This window comes from Panthera leo, chromosome D1 (assembly GCF_018350215.1).
Source record: "Panthera leo isolate Ple1 chromosome D1, P.leo_Ple1_pat1.1, whole genome shotgun sequence".
Classification (NCBI taxonomy): Eukaryota; Metazoa; Chordata; class Mammalia; order Carnivora; family Felidae; genus Panthera; species Panthera leo.
In genome coordinates, this window is record NC_056688.1 from 89,970,522 (window position 1) to 89,986,833 (window position 16,312).

General features: G+C 50.9%; 1 protein-coding gene across 12 annotated transcripts in view; it reads left to right on the forward strand.

The window, feature by feature from the left end:
- Positions 1-16,312, forward strand: part of PRR5L (proline rich 5 like) — a 74,158-nt gene that overhangs the window by 45,091 nt on the left and 12,755 nt on the right. For 9 of the 12 annotated variants that reach the window (XR_006194012.1, XM_042906728.1, XM_042906731.1 and 6 more), the window contains exons 5-7: positions 4,043-4,100; positions 8,946-9,037; positions 12,223-12,360. Coding sequence is in view for 11 of the 12 variants with exons in the window: in XM_042906728.1 (XP_042762662.1) it covers positions 4,043-4,100; positions 8,946-9,037; positions 12,223-12,360 (288 nt within the window). In the remaining variant the exon portion in view is untranslated. The remainder of the gene's footprint in view (positions 1-4,042; positions 4,101-8,945; positions 9,038-12,222; positions 12,361-16,312) is intronic. The other 3 variants (XM_042906734.1, XM_042906732.1, XM_042906733.1) reach the window with 2 other exon arrangements.

Sequence of the window (16,312 nt, forward strand, 5' to 3'; positions counted from 1 at the left end):
GCCATCGGGCCGGGGGGGTGGTGCGGTTGCCGCCATTGGGCAGGGAACGGGACCAGAGAAAGGTCAGGTTCTTCCCAGCCCTGGCACCACACAGCTCCATCACCACGGCCTGCAGCAAGCATGTCCTCGGCGCCTTCCAGAATCATGCCTTTGTTAAGGGCCGGGAATGCGGTGAGGCGAGTTCCAGGGAGAAGAGATGCTTAAAAGGACAGACCGTGTAAGATGGATGCCTGAGTCAAGGCTGGTTCTTTTCGTTTTCCTTTGTCCTTTTGGGGGGAAGGAGGGGGATGTCTCAGCAGCCTTAAGCCCCACAGATGTCCAGTTGGCGTATCCTGAGGTGAAGGGAGCAGCATACAGAGTGGCCACAGCCAGGGTTGGGGAGGTCGGTCTCCCTTTCCCGTGGGCCTGCTGCTGCAGCCTGTGGTGGACAGGAGACCCCCTGCGAGAGATCGGAACCTTTGCACCCTCAGTACACACATCCAGGATGGTCAAGAGGCCCTCCCTGAGTTACCAGCACTTGAGCCACAGCTCTGCCAGCCCTGGGGTGGGGAAGGCTGCCCCCAGGGCCCCTCCCCAGGTGCTGCAGGGCCTGCCCCAACCCTACCCTCCCTGCATTTGAGCCTGGGCCCCCCAGCATTTCGGGGAATAAGAGGACAGTGTGGGGGTGGAGGCAGGGTGAGGGAGACCCTGTGGGACCAGTACGCGCAGGGGTGGGGGAGTGGGGGGCGAGCAGGTGTTGAAAAATCCTCCTGGGGAGGTGGTAGGAGGCAGGACCACAAGTGAACCCTATCAGATTTCACTTACAAAACACAAGTTTGAAGATAAAAAATACTAAAAATTAAAATGGCAACTGCAGAGCATTAAACCCCAAGCAGGAAGCCCTTCAGGCCATGAGGCCCGGAGGAACATAGGACCATTTGGAGGGTAGGAGCCTGTGTGACTGCAGATTCCCAGGAGAGAAGACTGTTGGCTCAGTTTGAGACCTGGGTCAGCAATGGGATAGGAAACAGGCCAATCAGCTAAGCCGGAGATGCAGGCTGTGATCAAGGGGTTTGAGCTTGCACAGTGGAGCACAGATCCATTGAGTGCATGGCGGGAGATTCTCTGGAGAGCAGGGGCTGTGGGCTAGGCTGGGCCCAGTGATCCTTCCTCTGCGTGCACGTGACAAACAAAAGCTGGAGACCAGTTATTCAGCTGTAAAATAAGAGCAAAATCTACAAATGCCTACGGATAGAAGAATCTGCAAGATGCTTTTGAAAGGTGCTTTAGTTTCCTGGAAAAGGACGAGTCCACCGAAACAGCCTCAGAACTGCGCGTGACCAGTGGATTTTGACCACAGGGCTGGGGAGATGGCAGAATATGGCTAGAGGCTCCTTAAATCCCCTCCTGAGCCCAAGTTTCTATTGCTCTTATTTTGGCCTAAGTTATAGAACTGCCATGCTGTGTATCATGAGGATTTTAAAAGAGTATTTTCTTTTCCATTTCTCCATAATACACAAATCATTCCTTTTCATTGAAAAAAAAATGCCTTTTTTTCTTTCCCCAAATGTCTCCTTGAAGGGGGAGAAGTAGGAGAGAGAGGGAAGAAGAACCTGAGCCATCTTTTAAAGCTTATCCCTTAAGGTACAGATACAGAGTGATTTTTATCAAGTAAAGAAAACGTCCACAGATTTAGGGACCCTGTATCACTTTCTCCCCTCTTCTACATATTCTGTCTCTTATCTTGATTTCTTAAAAGTTCAAAATGGGCTTCAGCACCAAAACAGGCAATATATATATTCAGCCAATGTTTATTAACATCTGCTATATTTGGGGCACTGTTCTCAGAGCAGTAAGAAATGACCTTCACCCCTAAGGACCTAGTGAGTATGATACAGGGTTTGAATTTGTTTCTTTAACTCATGACATCGCCTGGACTAGGCTTTTATCTCTCTGTTGTCAGTACTTCCTGTTCTCCCACCACTCTACCCCCACCCCTGCCATTTAAAATGTAGACGTCATAGGACAAAGTCACAAAAACTGCATTAAGAGGGAGGTGCAATCACATTCACAGGTGCATTGCAGAAACATGACATCTTGGAAGGTTGTAAAGTTGTTTTGGAAGAAGCCTGGGACATCTGTGTTGGCATCAGAGGTGTGACAGAGACTAATGGCATCAGGAGCCCTTGCACAGAGCACCCAGGGGAAGTTCTGAGAACTTCACCTGGTTGGGTGATAGGGACCCACACAGAGACTTGAGGCCCCAGCTGCTCAGAAACATGCAGGTGGAGCGACTGCCTTCTGGAAGGCACCTGCACAGTCCTTTCCTGTCCAGCCCGGCTGTCACAGAGCCTTGCTTCTGATAGTCTAAATTTGGTGCAGTGGTGTTTTCTTGCTTTCTGACCCAGAAGCTGTTGGGATTCATTTGCTTGGCTGGAAGGTGGAGAATGCAGGTGGGGTCTCACTGAAACTACCTCTCTGTTCCATCGTTCTGTGTAAAGGAATTGATTTTTGTCTCCTTTAACACAGTTGGTGTTCTCCTAGAAGATGTCATTCTGACTTTGAGTTGGGGTTCCATCTTGACACTAAACGCTGGCCAACTACTTTTTGAAGTTAGATCATCTCTTGTGAATTTTAATAGGGCTTCTGAAATTTGGTTTATATGTGTGAGTCACAGAAATGTGACAGTTCCTTTGACAAAATATTTTAATATATTTGATGTAGGCCCATTCATTACCGACTCTCTTTAACTCCCACTCCTTTGTGAAGATAGATGGGCTAAGAGAACAGCTATTATCATCAATGCCCATTACCACTGAGTACTAAGGACATGAGATACTCTGTGTGTGTGTGTGTGTGTGTGTGTGTGTGTGTGTGTGTGTAATGACTAAGTCTTATAAGAACTTTATGATGTTGCTGGTATGGTGCCATTTTACAGCTGAGGAATTCAAGTATTAGAGAAAGTTCAAGATCACGCAGCTTGAGTGTAGCCGAGCTGGGACTTGAGCCCCCGTCTGATATCCAAATTCTTTCCGCTCTGCTATGCACGAGCATAGCATCATTGCTATCGTTGCATCATTGTCATCGTTGCAACAGGGTTTTAAGGTTTTATAAAGGAGAATACTAAGAAATGCATTAGGTTTTCTGTAGGATACAGATCACCATGGGCCCCCTGCCCCATAAGCATAGGACTTTGATAATCTGATAATGTGAGGTGAGTGGAGAGGCACCAGCGCATCCTTGCTCTTGGAGCTTCCGTGACCTGTGAAGAGGCTGCTCCACTTATGGGACCAGCGCTAGCCCCTCAAGGGGGCTCTGGGTGGGGAGACTTGCTAGAAGGCAACAAAGCAGAGTGGGGAGAACATGGCTTCTGGAGCTAAGAAGACCTGGTCTGTCTCCTGTAGGCGGTCTCTTCACTGACCATCAGTAAAATGAGGGTCATGGCACCAACCGGATAGGACTGTTGGGAGGGTAGCAATTAGGTGAAATGAAGGATATAAACCCTCTGACATGCGCAGAACACTCAGCAGTTGCTAGGTACAATTGCACAAGGACTTAACCGTACTCTCTCTTTCCACAGCTTTCCATGCACACCCTCACTGGTGGACACATACTCACGGCTGCTTAAGGTTTTGCATACAGTCTCTTTCATGCTTGCGTGGGAAACCCTAAATTCATCTCTTAAAAAAATATATTATCTCTGCACAATTTCCCATTACCTCAACGCTCCCTTTTCTGAGTTTAGATGAAGGGCTTGAAGGACATCGGGTGTCCACCACAGGCCTGCCGTAGGACTCAGCCAAGCCTGTGGCATGCCTCCTCCCTGCTTGGAGGGATGGAGTGGTGGTTGAGTTTGGCTCTCGTCTCCCTCGTTTGCAGGGGGATGTCTTGTTGACTTCTCCCGAAGCCTGATCTTCCAAGAGGACAGATGGCTTCTAGTACTTGGAAGCGTGACTGGCATCCAAGGGCCCAGAGCCCCGCGCCCTCGCCCATTGGACGTGGAAGAGGTTTTGTCGGTGCGTGAAGTAGCCCAACCCTTGTGTTCTTTGTTCTCTCTTGACAGAATCAGCTTCTTGCCAAAGGCCTGTTGTTTGTGGAGGAGAAGATTAAGCTGTGTGAAGGCAAGTACAAGGCAGCCCTCGTACAGTGGGCCCTGTGACTCAGCCTCTGCTGTTTGGACAGCTGAAATGCTTCTGTCCAAGAGTGGCAGGCTCCAAGTGAGTGATTCACCCCGTCTCGCGCTCCCCCCGCGAGCGGCCTCACTTGCTTGGAGCCAGCCACTGTGGCTGTGCCAGTCAGATCTGTATTTTGAAAAATGAGGTGGGATTGGGTGGTCTTCTCCGAGAACCCTTGCCGAGGGTGTTTCACGGGATGCGTGCTGGCGGTCCGCTGTGGAGGGATAAATTCTACCACGGATCCTGACATGCTGTTCTCCCTGGTCTGACCCAGGCTATTTCTAACTGGCCTTTTTCATCTTAGTTGAGGTCCTATATGACAGGAGGCCTACCTGTTTGGGGGGCATTAGGCTAAACAGGCCCCTGCTGAATGGCGTATGATTTCATAGGCAATGGATTTCCTGGCCTTAAAAGATTTTAGAGCCCAGCAGACAGAATAGAAAGGCACCGAATGGAGATGGGAGATGGGACCAAGGCAAGAAGTGGCCAACCCCGGGACTCTATCAAGGGCTACCTCTCAGCTGCCTCCAAGGTAGATTCTGACCTTAGCTTACCACCTACTTCTTCGGTGACTTTTGCCAAGTTTCTAGTTCCTTTGAGCCTTGGTTTTTACTGATTATTTATTTTTGAAAAATTTTTATTAAAATTTTTTTAAGTTTGAGAGAGAGAGAGAAATAGAGAGAGAAAGAGAATCCCAAGCAGGCACAGAGCCCAGTGCAGGGCTTGAACTCGTGAACCATGAGATCATGACCTGAGTCGAAATCAAGAGTCAGATGCTTAACTGACTGAGCCACCCAGGCGCCCCGGTTTTTTATCATTTTTAAAATGACCAAATGGGCTAGGGGTTATAAGGAGTAGAAGGAGTGTACCTGGCGTAGCACCATACTTGGCATGCCGTAGGTCCACAAACTGGTTTCTTCTTTTTTTTTTTTTTTTTTTTTTTTTTTTTTGGTACTTTAGCCTAAAGACCTCTATCTGTAGGTCAAATTTTCTACTAGTCCCAGACGTATCAGGCCATAGAGCATCCCTTTTTTTTTCACCTCCATTCCCTGGGAAAGAGATTCTTGTTCCATGAAGTGTCCCCTGGGAAGACAAAGTAGGAGACAAATGAGAAGCTGACACCGGAAAGTTCCGGTGCTTGGCCCACAGTAGGTGCTCAGCAGACCTTTGGAAGAATAGAGATTAGAAATTAACTTCCATATATGTGACAGCTGACTGAACTTGTAGCCTTGTTTTCCTTCCATATAGCTGTATTCAGGCTTTTTCAACCTTGTAAACACCCACTAGCCCAGGGCCTTAGTTTTAAGTGAGTGGCTTTGACAGGGATTTTGTGCCCCTTTTGCATTTAACAGCCGGGCCAGTACACAAGTATGGAAGGTGGCTGCCTAGTAAAGGGGGGGAAGGGAAGTGTGGTCTCTGGCCACATTATTTGTCTGTAAGTCACCTGAGGGGTTACTACATGCTCCTGCAAGTGTGGGAAACCAGCTTCATGAAAAAGATACCGAGCAAAACTAGGTCTGTAAGTGTTTTCAGGGAAGAGTCAATGTCTCTTATTCCAGTGACGCTTGACACGGATACATTTGGAGTGAAGGCTCAGAAATGGTGCTGAATGGGGTAAATGAAGGTCATCTGAGGTTCTCTGCCTCTGCCCTAAAGCACGCCATGGGGCACCAGGGCGGGGGTTCTCCCCGGGTCCGTGCTGGCCATGAGGTCTGCATGTCACCTCTGCACAGTGAAAGAGGTGGAGAACCTTGAAGGGCCTTTCCTGTCTTCAGCCAGAACTTCTCCACTTTTTTATTTCATGTATTACAACCCCACGAAAGATTTTATTTGACAGAAAGGATTCCCTTGCTATAGGATCCATCCTATCACTGAACAGACCGTACTCTGTTGACCTGATTGTTTTATGGACACATTGTACGTGTGTCCCTTATGGCCGCAGAAAGGACAGAGGCAGCTCTTATCCTTGTGTTGATCTTTTGTGGGCAGGATCTGCCGTGTTTCTTCCAGGAATCTTTCCCAGAGCTTTCGTGGCGTTGACCGTAAGGAGTCCCTGATTCCCCTTCTATGGGCTTCCGGTGATCTAAACTCCTGTGGCACATTTAGAGGACAGTTTTTATAGGGTGGTTGTCTAGAAGCCTCTGTGCAGCCCCCTTCATCTTTGCAGGGAGCTAAGTCCTTAGGGGCTGTTTCTGGAGGTGAAGTCACCTCCCTGAAACTCTTTCTTCCCCGGGGTCACCCTGTTTTGTTAGCCTGTGTCAGTCGGACATTCTTCTCTGAACACTTTCCAAAACCTCCATTACTCTGTGAAGTTCGAAGCCAGCAATTAGACCCGGGTTCCCAGGAGAGGTGCCTTTCTGCTGCTGGGTTGAAAGATTACCTCATGTGCTGACGAGCTCTCCATCCTGGCGGTGGAGGGGAATAAGCGGGCACTGGCACGGATCTGCAGGATTCTCCTGCCCTTCCTTCGTGTCGGGAAGGCCTCTGCTGGGCTTTGTAATGGAAGGCTTAGGATACAGGCCATCAATAAAGCAGCTGGAATATAGCCTTTTCTCCTGTGCAGTACGTTCCCCGGGTGTTGGGTTCACCTTGGTTTTGGGTACCAGGATGGCTTAACATGTCAGATGTTCCTTTTGAGCTCCCCGACTCCTCCCTGCCACGAACTAGCATAGCCTACATTTGAAAAGATTGGTTCGTTCAGCCATCTACCAGGCACTTTGCTAGGTGCTGGGGACACGGTGGTGAACAAAACCATCCTAGGATTCCAGGCCCTCGTGGATTAGCTCATAACCCAGTGGTGAAGAGAGAGATTAATCAAATCATTATGAAATATAACACTGTAACTGCAGCAGGTACTAAGAATACAGTCTGGGGCACCTGGGTGACTCGGTTGGACGTCCGGCTTTGGCTCAGGTCACGATCTCGCGGTTCGTGGGTTCGAGCCCCGCATCGGGCTCAGAGCCTGGAGCCTGCTGGGATTCTCTGTCTCCCTTTCTCTCTGCCCTTCCCCTGTTCCTGCTCTGTCTCTCTCTCAAAAATAAATAAAAATTTAAAAGATTAAAAAAAAAAAAAGAATACAGTCTGTAGGAGGGAGGTTTGACCCATGGGTGAGACTTTGCTATAGAAATGATGCTGGAGCTGAAACTAAAAGAATAGGCAGATGTAGGTGAGGCAGAAAGAGGGGTAAAGAATAGTCTAGGCAAAGGGACTAGCACATGCAAATGCCCTGTGGTGTGCAGAGCATGGTGAGCCTGAGGGACTGAAATAAAATCCACATACTTAGGGGAATAGAGAAGGAGGGTGAGGATGCAGAAGAAGGAAACAGACTGTCCCCTCCAGATTGCCCGTATTGCAGATGTTTCCTTGATCTAAGAGCAAAGGAAAATGTTGGAGCTAATTATTAAGTCCTGTTGTGTCCTGTCCTATGTTGGGGCTAACTGTTAACCCCCTTCGCTCACCAGCCGCAGCATCTGCGAAAGCCTGTACCCTTGATACTTGTGATTCATTCACTCAAAGATTTCTAAAAAGCAATTTATTGATCTGGCAACATGCCAGGCACTAGAAATAATAATGGTGGAGCGGGACAGACAGGACCCAGACGCCCATCCCATTCTAGGAGAGGAGACAGAGAAGTCAATCAGTGATTCCAACAACGTGTAATTAGCACTTTGTGAGGCAAATTACAGGGGACTATGGATTTGCATTTTCCCCTAGCGTGTGTCTCTCCAAGCTTTCAAAAATCCACGCATCTTCGGCCCCACTAGCTGCTGGTTCTGCCCTTGTTCTGTTCTCTCTCCCAGCCACTGCTTTTATTGTCCATTAAATTAATAGGCGGAAGAGGCTAAATGAATCTTTCAAGATCTGTTCAGTGGAACTGGCAGTGTTTTGCCAAACGCATCTTTCAGTGTCTAATCTTGGCCGACCCAGTTTCTCAGCCTCAGATGAGCAAAGACGGTGCCCAATCAGCTCTGTTATCTAGGTCATTAAAAAGCAGCCACCGTGCAGGCTCCTCTCTGCCAGTGCCGGCCTTTCCTGCAGGTGCGCGGTTCCTGGCACGGCCTTCTGGTGGCATTGGGTGACCCATGTACACCCAGCCTGGGAGCGGTGCCTGACCAATGGCTCAGGATCCCAGGGGTGAGCGTAAGTATAGCATCAGGAGGCGGGGCCTGAGTTCTGCAGGTGCTATGCTGCCTCCCTCCCCCCGCTGGTTATTGCAAACCAGTGGGTGGAAGTGACAGTTTCCAGGCCCTTCTTTTCACCTCCTTGTCCCAACAGCTCAAATCCAGAATAAAAACCCAGTGTCGTAGTGATTAGAAAATCAAAACAATATATAATTGTGCACGTGATCGTCCCAGATAATGTTGGTCAAGGGCATGGATTCTGGAATCCCAGCTCTGCCTTCTAGCCGTGTGATGTTAGGCTAGACACCTGGCCTGTCTCTGAGCCTGTAAAGTGAGGGAATAGTTTATTCATGAAATGTAGACGAGAAGTTTAGTACAGTGCCTGAGAATGTTGTTACCATTCTCACCACAGCAGCAACTGTTCTGTGATTTCCAGACTTCAGCTCCCTTTCCTGGATTGGGGGATAGAAGACATATTTGCCTCTTTTCGGTTAAGTCTTTCCACTCATTCCCACATTTACTTGTAGCAATGCCTCCTAGATGAAATGTAGGTCATGAGTTACCTGCCCCCATGCTCCCTTTGATACGGAGCAGTCTCTAGCCTCTCCTGCAAGTAATGACAAATTCTTTTTCTTTCTTTCTCCCCTCCCATCTTCTCGCCCTCGTGTAGGTGAAAATCGCATTGAGGTTCTGGCTGAAGTGTGGGACCACTTCTTCACTGAGACTCTCCCCACCCTGCAGGCAATATTTTATCCAGTTCAGGTCAGTCTCGGAGGAACGACCTCCTGCCGGCCTCAGCACTCTTGTCTCATTCCTTGGCCTTTGCCAGCTCGGGCCTCCTGGTGAACTGGGGAGAGGCAGGACGTTGGGTGCCTGAGTCGGCTAAGGACCTCGGAGCTCTTTGAAGGGCTCTCTGGTCTGTGTTTAGCATCTGACCTCCGGCAAAGAGAGAGCGCCTGCGTAACTAGCAATTTGTAGGCTCTCCTCACCCTCTTGGTTTTGAATATGCCTTGTATGTTCTCGGAGTGGTTTGTTTCTTCCAGCTTCTCAGAAGCAGAGATGGGGTAGGGAGACTGTTTTCTTTTCTGTCCCTTTCTTTCTTTGTTCCCCCCTCCCTTTCTTTGAAGCACAATTTTAAGGCAGGGTTCCTGTTGTACCAAACTGTGGGAAAGGAATAATGTTTCTTGCCCTCTGTAAGGGATTCCCGAAGACAAGTAGCCACATGATGTAGCAGAAAGAACACTAGACTGAGAATCAGTAGTTGGTCCTGGGCAAACTCATTTCACTTCTCTGAGCATAGCTCGGTTTCATCTGCAAAATGTGGAATTTTGTGTGAGCAGTGAGTAGCATCTCTTTGGTATTATTGTGTGACCTGGGCTTCTCCTAACACTTGAGGTAATTTCCTTCCATCTTTCCGCAGAGTCTAATAGCAGGACGAGGCATTGCCAGTGCAGAGTAGATGCCCCCGAAGACAGGTGTACCAATCGGTGTTCCTCTCCCAGACTCACCTCTCCGTCCTGCATTAACGCTGCCCCCCCGACCCCGCCCCTGGGCTTAAGGCTCCTATCTCACCTGGCTTTGGGGAAGTGTGGGTGTGGGGCATAGCAGCTGAGCCATTAACAGTGGTAGGAATGACCCTGGTACCAGACCTAAGGGCCCACATGCTTTGTTTGCTCTGAATGGTATTTTATGGGAGCTTGGAATTCTTTTAAATATGTATCCGTATTTAAAATTGGGAAGTTATGCCTACAGAGCTCCTTTCCATTTCTGGCCTGCCCCTAACAATTTTTAGTAGAAGCCTCTGGCCTGCACAGCTCACTGCTCTTTTGATCCCTTCCTTTATCCTCGGGTCCATCCTTTACCCCCGTGAGGGGGTTTGCAGCATTTATGTAGACAGTTCAGCCCCCATACCCTGTGATAGTCACTAGGCCAGCACTGGATCCTAAGAAGACAGACCTAGGGGTAGGATTCCCAGATTTAGCAAATAAAATGACAGGATGCTGAGTTAAATTTGAATTTCAGATCAACAATGAATAATGCAACATTTGGGACGTACTTCTACTAAAAAATGATTCACATTCTACTGGACATCCTCTGTTTTATTTGGCATCCTGTTGGCGGGGGTGTATAGACCCGGGTCTCTCTCTTGGGACCTGGTGGGCATGGAATTTCAAGGGGTGGGTGTATCCAGATGGGTTTAGAATGGAAGTGTGGCATCCGAGTGAGCATGGCCCTGGGACAATCGTCAGATGGCCAAGAAGGGCCCTCACATACATCCAAGCGGGAGCCCAGCTGTGAGGGTCTGAGGACGTTACTGTCCTGCTTCTCTCGAAGAATCAGAAGCTCCGGTGACAGGTGGTGCTGCCCGTCCATCCGCTTCGCCACACACGGTTTCCCAAGTGCTGTTGCTGCCGCTGCTGTTGCGGACACCCCACCGCGGGAAGCCCTGAGTTAGCGGTTCTCGCTACTGGTGGTAACACACCGAGGTGTCTGTTTGTCCGGCTAGATCCTTCTTAGAGCCCCCTGCCTGGATGGGTGTCTGACACCTACTTCCTCATTGGACAGTGTGGTTTTGAGTACCTACTGGGTTCAAGGGTGTGGAAGCTTGCCTTCATCTTCCTACCTCATAAGGGGAAAGGAACCCTGGAGGGGAAGCGAGGGCAGAGACCTAAGAGACAGGCGGTCAGTGTCGAGTGCTGGCGTGTGGGGCAAAAAGTAGCAACCGTAGCACCTTAAGGCGGTGGGGAAGGCAATCAGGGAGGGGGGTGGTTGACCCGAGCCTGGAAGGCACTGGTGGTGGTTGTGTGCATCTCTTGGTGGAGGGAGGGGGTGATGCGGGGATGGCAACCCTAAGGAGTTAACGGGAAATGTAAAACTTCCTTAAGCCTTGGCAGACTTGTGGGATGAAAAGCTACATCCTGTTTGGCAGGTGCCTTGATGATATCTTTGGCTCTCCCACGAGCAACCCATCTTTGGTGTGTGCCGTATATACATGTGCAAAGGAGAGTCTAGGAAAGAGGCCCTCCTTTCTCTTTTGGGAAACTTTGGCAGCTCTAAAATCAACCGGTTAATGTTTGAGATCCAGCTCTTCCCTGGATATAGTACCATAACCCTGTCCTTCAGGGTTTTCATCTGCAGGGTAGGTTTTGTAATAGTACCTATCCGAAAGGGTGGCGACTAAACGTGTTACTTCCATCTAAAATATTTAGAGTCATGGCTTGCACATGGAGCTTGGGTAGTATCAGCTCTTAGGATTATTAGTTATGTTCATCCTCCGCCTGCACCCTGCATGGTCAAAATGAGTCCCTGTATTAAGCAAAGTTGAGGAAGCAGCCTTGAAAGTGGGGGCCAGGGCTAGTGTTGATCTTTTCTCTCGCTTCCCCCCATCTTCCTTTCTTCCTCCTTCCTGAGTGCCCCTTGCCCCCCATGACAGCATAGCCCCCATGTATCTTGTACCATCTTGGGTCACTTAGGCGGATTGAGTGAGTCACACCTTACCTTTTTTCCTTTAATGTTTTATTTATTTTTGAGAGAGAGAGAGAGAGAGAGAGAGAGCACAAGTTGGGGAGGGGCAGGGAGAGAGGGAGACACAGAATCGGAAGCAGGCTCCAGGCTCCGAGCCGTCAGCACAGAGCCCAGCACGGGGCTCGAACGCACAAACTGTGAGATCATGACCTGAGCTGAAGTCGGATGCTTAACCGACTGAGCCACGAGGCACCTCTGAGTCACACCTTAATCTTAAATGAAGTTTTCATTCGGAAGGACGGGGGGGAGGAAGGGGCCAAATCTTCGACTTTTTAGCAGTCTTCCCCCCACCCAGGTCTGCAAACACCTCATCCCGGCCCATCGTGGTGCTCTGTACACACTGGTTGTCCTGGAACCCCCGTGGTTAGTGGCATATTCTGCGGGCTCTCACCTCCCAGCCCTGCCCCCTCTCTCCTCTCCAGGGCCAGGAGCTGACCATCCGCCAGATCTCTCTGCTGGGCTTCCGCGACCTGGTCCTGCTGAAGGTGAAGCTGGGCGACTTGCTGCTGGCCCGGTCCCAGCCGCCCTCATCCATTGTCCAGATGTTGCTCGTCCTGCAGGTGGGTGAGGCCCTGGTGGAGATGTGGCCACCTGGCCAAGGGAGGAAGAGACCCTGTGGGACGGCGGAGGCACCAAACGACTTGAACGTCTTAGCTTAGCTCGTATTCTTCAGTGTAGCTGTTCCTGTGCCTTAGCGTATTTGTTCCCTTGCTGTACCTCCACTGAGCGCCTGTGAGGCCCCTGGCACCGTGCTCCATGCTGGGATCCCAGTGGGGGCCAGAGAAGCAGGTCTTGTCATTCAGGAAGCGCCTTCCCTCCTCTCCTGCATGTCAGTGATCCATAAATCACACGCGACCACAAGAGCCTGCTGTAGCCTAGCTGAAGCCAGACCAGGAACTCCCTAGAGGGTTCCCGGGCAGGTGGGCACCCTAAGAGACTACAGCCAGAAGTAAGACCACATCAAGCCCCAAAGCTGCCAGCCTTTCACCACTTATCAGTCTTGCCTTGTTTCTCTCTGCTGCTACCTCTCCTGGCCCTGCCCGGTGCCTTGTGGACTTGGTGTCTCTCCCTTTCTCCCTCCTTCTGCAGAATTGTATTCAGTACTTTGGTTTGCACCTGACCAAACGTGGCATCCCCCACACAACTCCCGTGTTTCCACCAAGAGCTGACCCAGATGGTTGTCTCTTAATCCCAGTTCTGAATCAACAGTGGGAAGATGAGCTAATGCTACTGGCTGATTTCTGAATCAGATAATCCAAACGACCACCTTATGAGGCGGACAGTGTTGTTATTCCCATTTTACAGATGAAGAAATGGAAACCCGGGAAGTGTGTGTTTGTCCAAGCTCCCTCAGCAAGAGGTAGTAAGATTCAGAGCTATGTACACTCAGGGGAAAGAATTAGATTTGTCTAGCTCTGGCTACACGACTCCCCTTTGCCAGTCAGCCATGACCTTGGGTCGAGTACCATAAACATGGCGTCAGGGAGCCCGATCCGATGGACGGGGGTGCATAATTCCCAAGAAACAGAGCTGCAGCCCAGGGACAGCCCCAGAAGATGGCAACTATGCCTCCACCTCTGTACCAAGTTCAGCTGCCACAGCATCAGGTCTGAGCCGTTCCCCAGGGCGGCCGGTTCCATCCTTGGTCAGGCTGGTGGTGACCCCGCTGCCCTCTTGGCAGGGGTAGAACAGCAGGCTTGGGGCCCTGGTCTCCCCCCTCCCCCAGCTGCTGTTGCCTTCTGGCTGTCTAAGCTAGGCCGTCCTTCTGGGCATTCTCCCCCTTTCCTGAAGTCAGAGGAGCAAGAGCTGCCTAATAGGACGAGGGGGCGCTTAAATGTCTGGAAAGCCAGCTCAGGCATGTTTATGGCAGGGAAGGAGAAGGCGTGGGGGTCAGAAAGTGTGTGTGTGGGCTCATGTCTGGGATGCATAAAGCAGAGCTTGCGTCCCACGGAAAAAGTCTAGAAAATGAGCCCTTTAGGGTTCGGATAGGATAATTGGGAAAGAGGAGTTGGGCTTTCCCCCTCTTACTTCCATTTATAATATTTTAGGGATGACAGGTGTCCTTTATTATTGTTGCTGTTTGTTCTTTTGGAGGGAGAACTGGGGCGGGGGTCCCCACCTGCTGACAGTAGACCAAAAAGGACTGTCTCTGTACTAATGAGAAACGCCCACCACGTTCCCACATTGGACAACCCAAGAATCACATGAGAAAGCTGCCGTCATCCCCCCGAAGCCCCGTAGGGGTTAGCCTGCTTGCCTGGGAGATGCTTCCTTCATCCATCCTGGCCCCCAGTCCGCACCGCTGTCTGTGGGGTTCCCGGTGGGATCTTAGGAGAGCAGCCCAGTCTGTACCCTGGCCTCCGGTCCTCCCACCTCCCCAGTCTCACCTGGAAACTGCAGCCACACTTGCACCCCCTTTGTGTCTCCCTACACAGCAGAGTCTTCCAGGGTCCACGGTCCCCTTCAGGCCAAGGCAGGTCTGTATGTTTGCTCCTCCCTCTTGTTCCTTCAGCACATAGCAGGCCCGGGGAAGGGTGAACGAAACACCCATTCCACAAGTGATGGCACAGCCAGAAAGAGCCTGAGTAGGACTGACCCCAGGTCTCTGGCCTCAAATCCCCTGACAGTGACCATCACGTAGTTGGGATTTGTCTCTTGGTGGACAGAAGTACAGTCGGAGAAACTCCATGGTCGTGACAGAGGTCTGGGAAGTTGGGCGAGTAAACCGTCCCTGTTTTCCTGTTTTCACAGATGAGGTGGAGACTCAGAGAGTTGGCCAACCAGCTTAAGGTCACGTCCTAATCTGTAAGATCTGGATCTGTCATCCAGTCCTCAGCTCTTGCTACCTGCCCACCGAGCCGTGCCCAGCTACAACTGCCTGCCCCCCAGCAGTCCCCCCAGGGTCCTGGGAGATGCTACATAAGCTTCTAAGATGGTCCCCTTTAATGCTGGGCATTTGGCATTATTTCCCCCAAGGGTCTCGTGGGACTAGTTCTGGCCCACGTTCTTCCTCACCCTGGGAGCTATAAAGCCCAGGGCTGGGAATGTGACAGTGACGAATCGGGATCTTTGGCCAGTCCAGGTCTGTCGTCTTGAATAGCAGGATGGCAGCTGCTGGGTCTGAATGCAGCTTGCAGGTTGCCGTGCCCTGGGATCATTCCAACTGCAGGAAATTTGGGTCCCAGTAGTTAGAATTGCTCCCTTCTCTCCCCAGACCCCCACTTTCCCCAGTGCCATGAGATCTGGGGCTGGCTTTTCCCTGCCTGACTCGTACAGAGAAAAGAGCCATTTCTCAGGCCTTCTCTCCCTTTTCCAGTGCTCTTCCAAAATGTCACTGAACAAACCTCTCCCTCCCCAAAATACGCAAGGGGCTCCAACTTCCCTGCTATGGGCTGTATGCTCCCAAGCTACCCCAGGGAGAGGCTGAACCAGCGGTCTTGACCACTATAGAGATCTGGTTCCTCCTGGCAGGTACAGACAGGTTCTGAGATCATCCTAGAACAGTGCCTTCTGAGGGGTACCCGTGCAGTCACCCAGGGTCCCATGCCAAGCAGGGCCCTGTGCTTAGTTTAATTCTCTCCCACTGCCATCTTGAAATTCTTAATAATTTTTCAGTAACGGACCCCCACATTTTCATTTTGCACTGGGCCTTGCAAATACATAGCAGTCCGGCGGCCAGGCTGAGGGCTGTGTGCAAGCCAGGCTGTCCAGCAGCTACCCTGGGAGAAAACCATCCAGCTCCAAACCATGCACTTGTTACCCATTTTCTTCCCACCTCTTGCCTCCTCTCCTTTCTCTGTTGCCCCTCTCTGTTTAGCGTTTATTAATCGTAGTGGGGGAAACACTTGGGTGGGGGGCGGGGGAGGAGAAGGCAGAGAAATAACAGAGAAATATCTCAGAGAAATATCCCTGAGAAATAACAAGGAGGAAAAAAATGAAAAAGAAAAAAGTCTCCTCAGCTCTGAACACCAGTCGAGGTGGTTTTGGGGCTGAAACTGCTACACTCTTGAGGCCTGGGTGGTTCCCGGGGAGCATTAACAAGGCTCCGCTCTCCCCTCTGTGGCCTTGAGGATTTCCTTCCCCAGTGAAGCAGGCCCTGTGCTTTCCCCCTTTGCTTCCGTGGCTTTGGCCCATGCTGAGGAGTATTAGAGCCCGGGGGGCATGAGAAACATCCTGCCTTCTTCCCACCGTCCCCTGTCCCCTGTGCCCTGCCAGTGCTAGGGAGTCTGAGGCCCACTCGTGTTTATTCTGCATCTCCTCCCTTCCCACCCCTTCCCAGCCCCAGCCTCCAAGTCTTCTGTCCCCACAGCCCACTTCCGCAACCTCCTTTGTGTTTCCTTAAGCCACTCCTTCCCTGTCACTGCCCCCAGCCATCCCTGTCTCCGTGGTGGGGGGAGCTGACAAGGGGCCAAGTCAGCCTGTGTGCAGGGGAGCCTCCAGCCCACCCAGGCCTCCCCCACCTGTGGGATGGGCCCTTCCCGCTTCACCCCTCCACCATCTTGTCCTCTAATC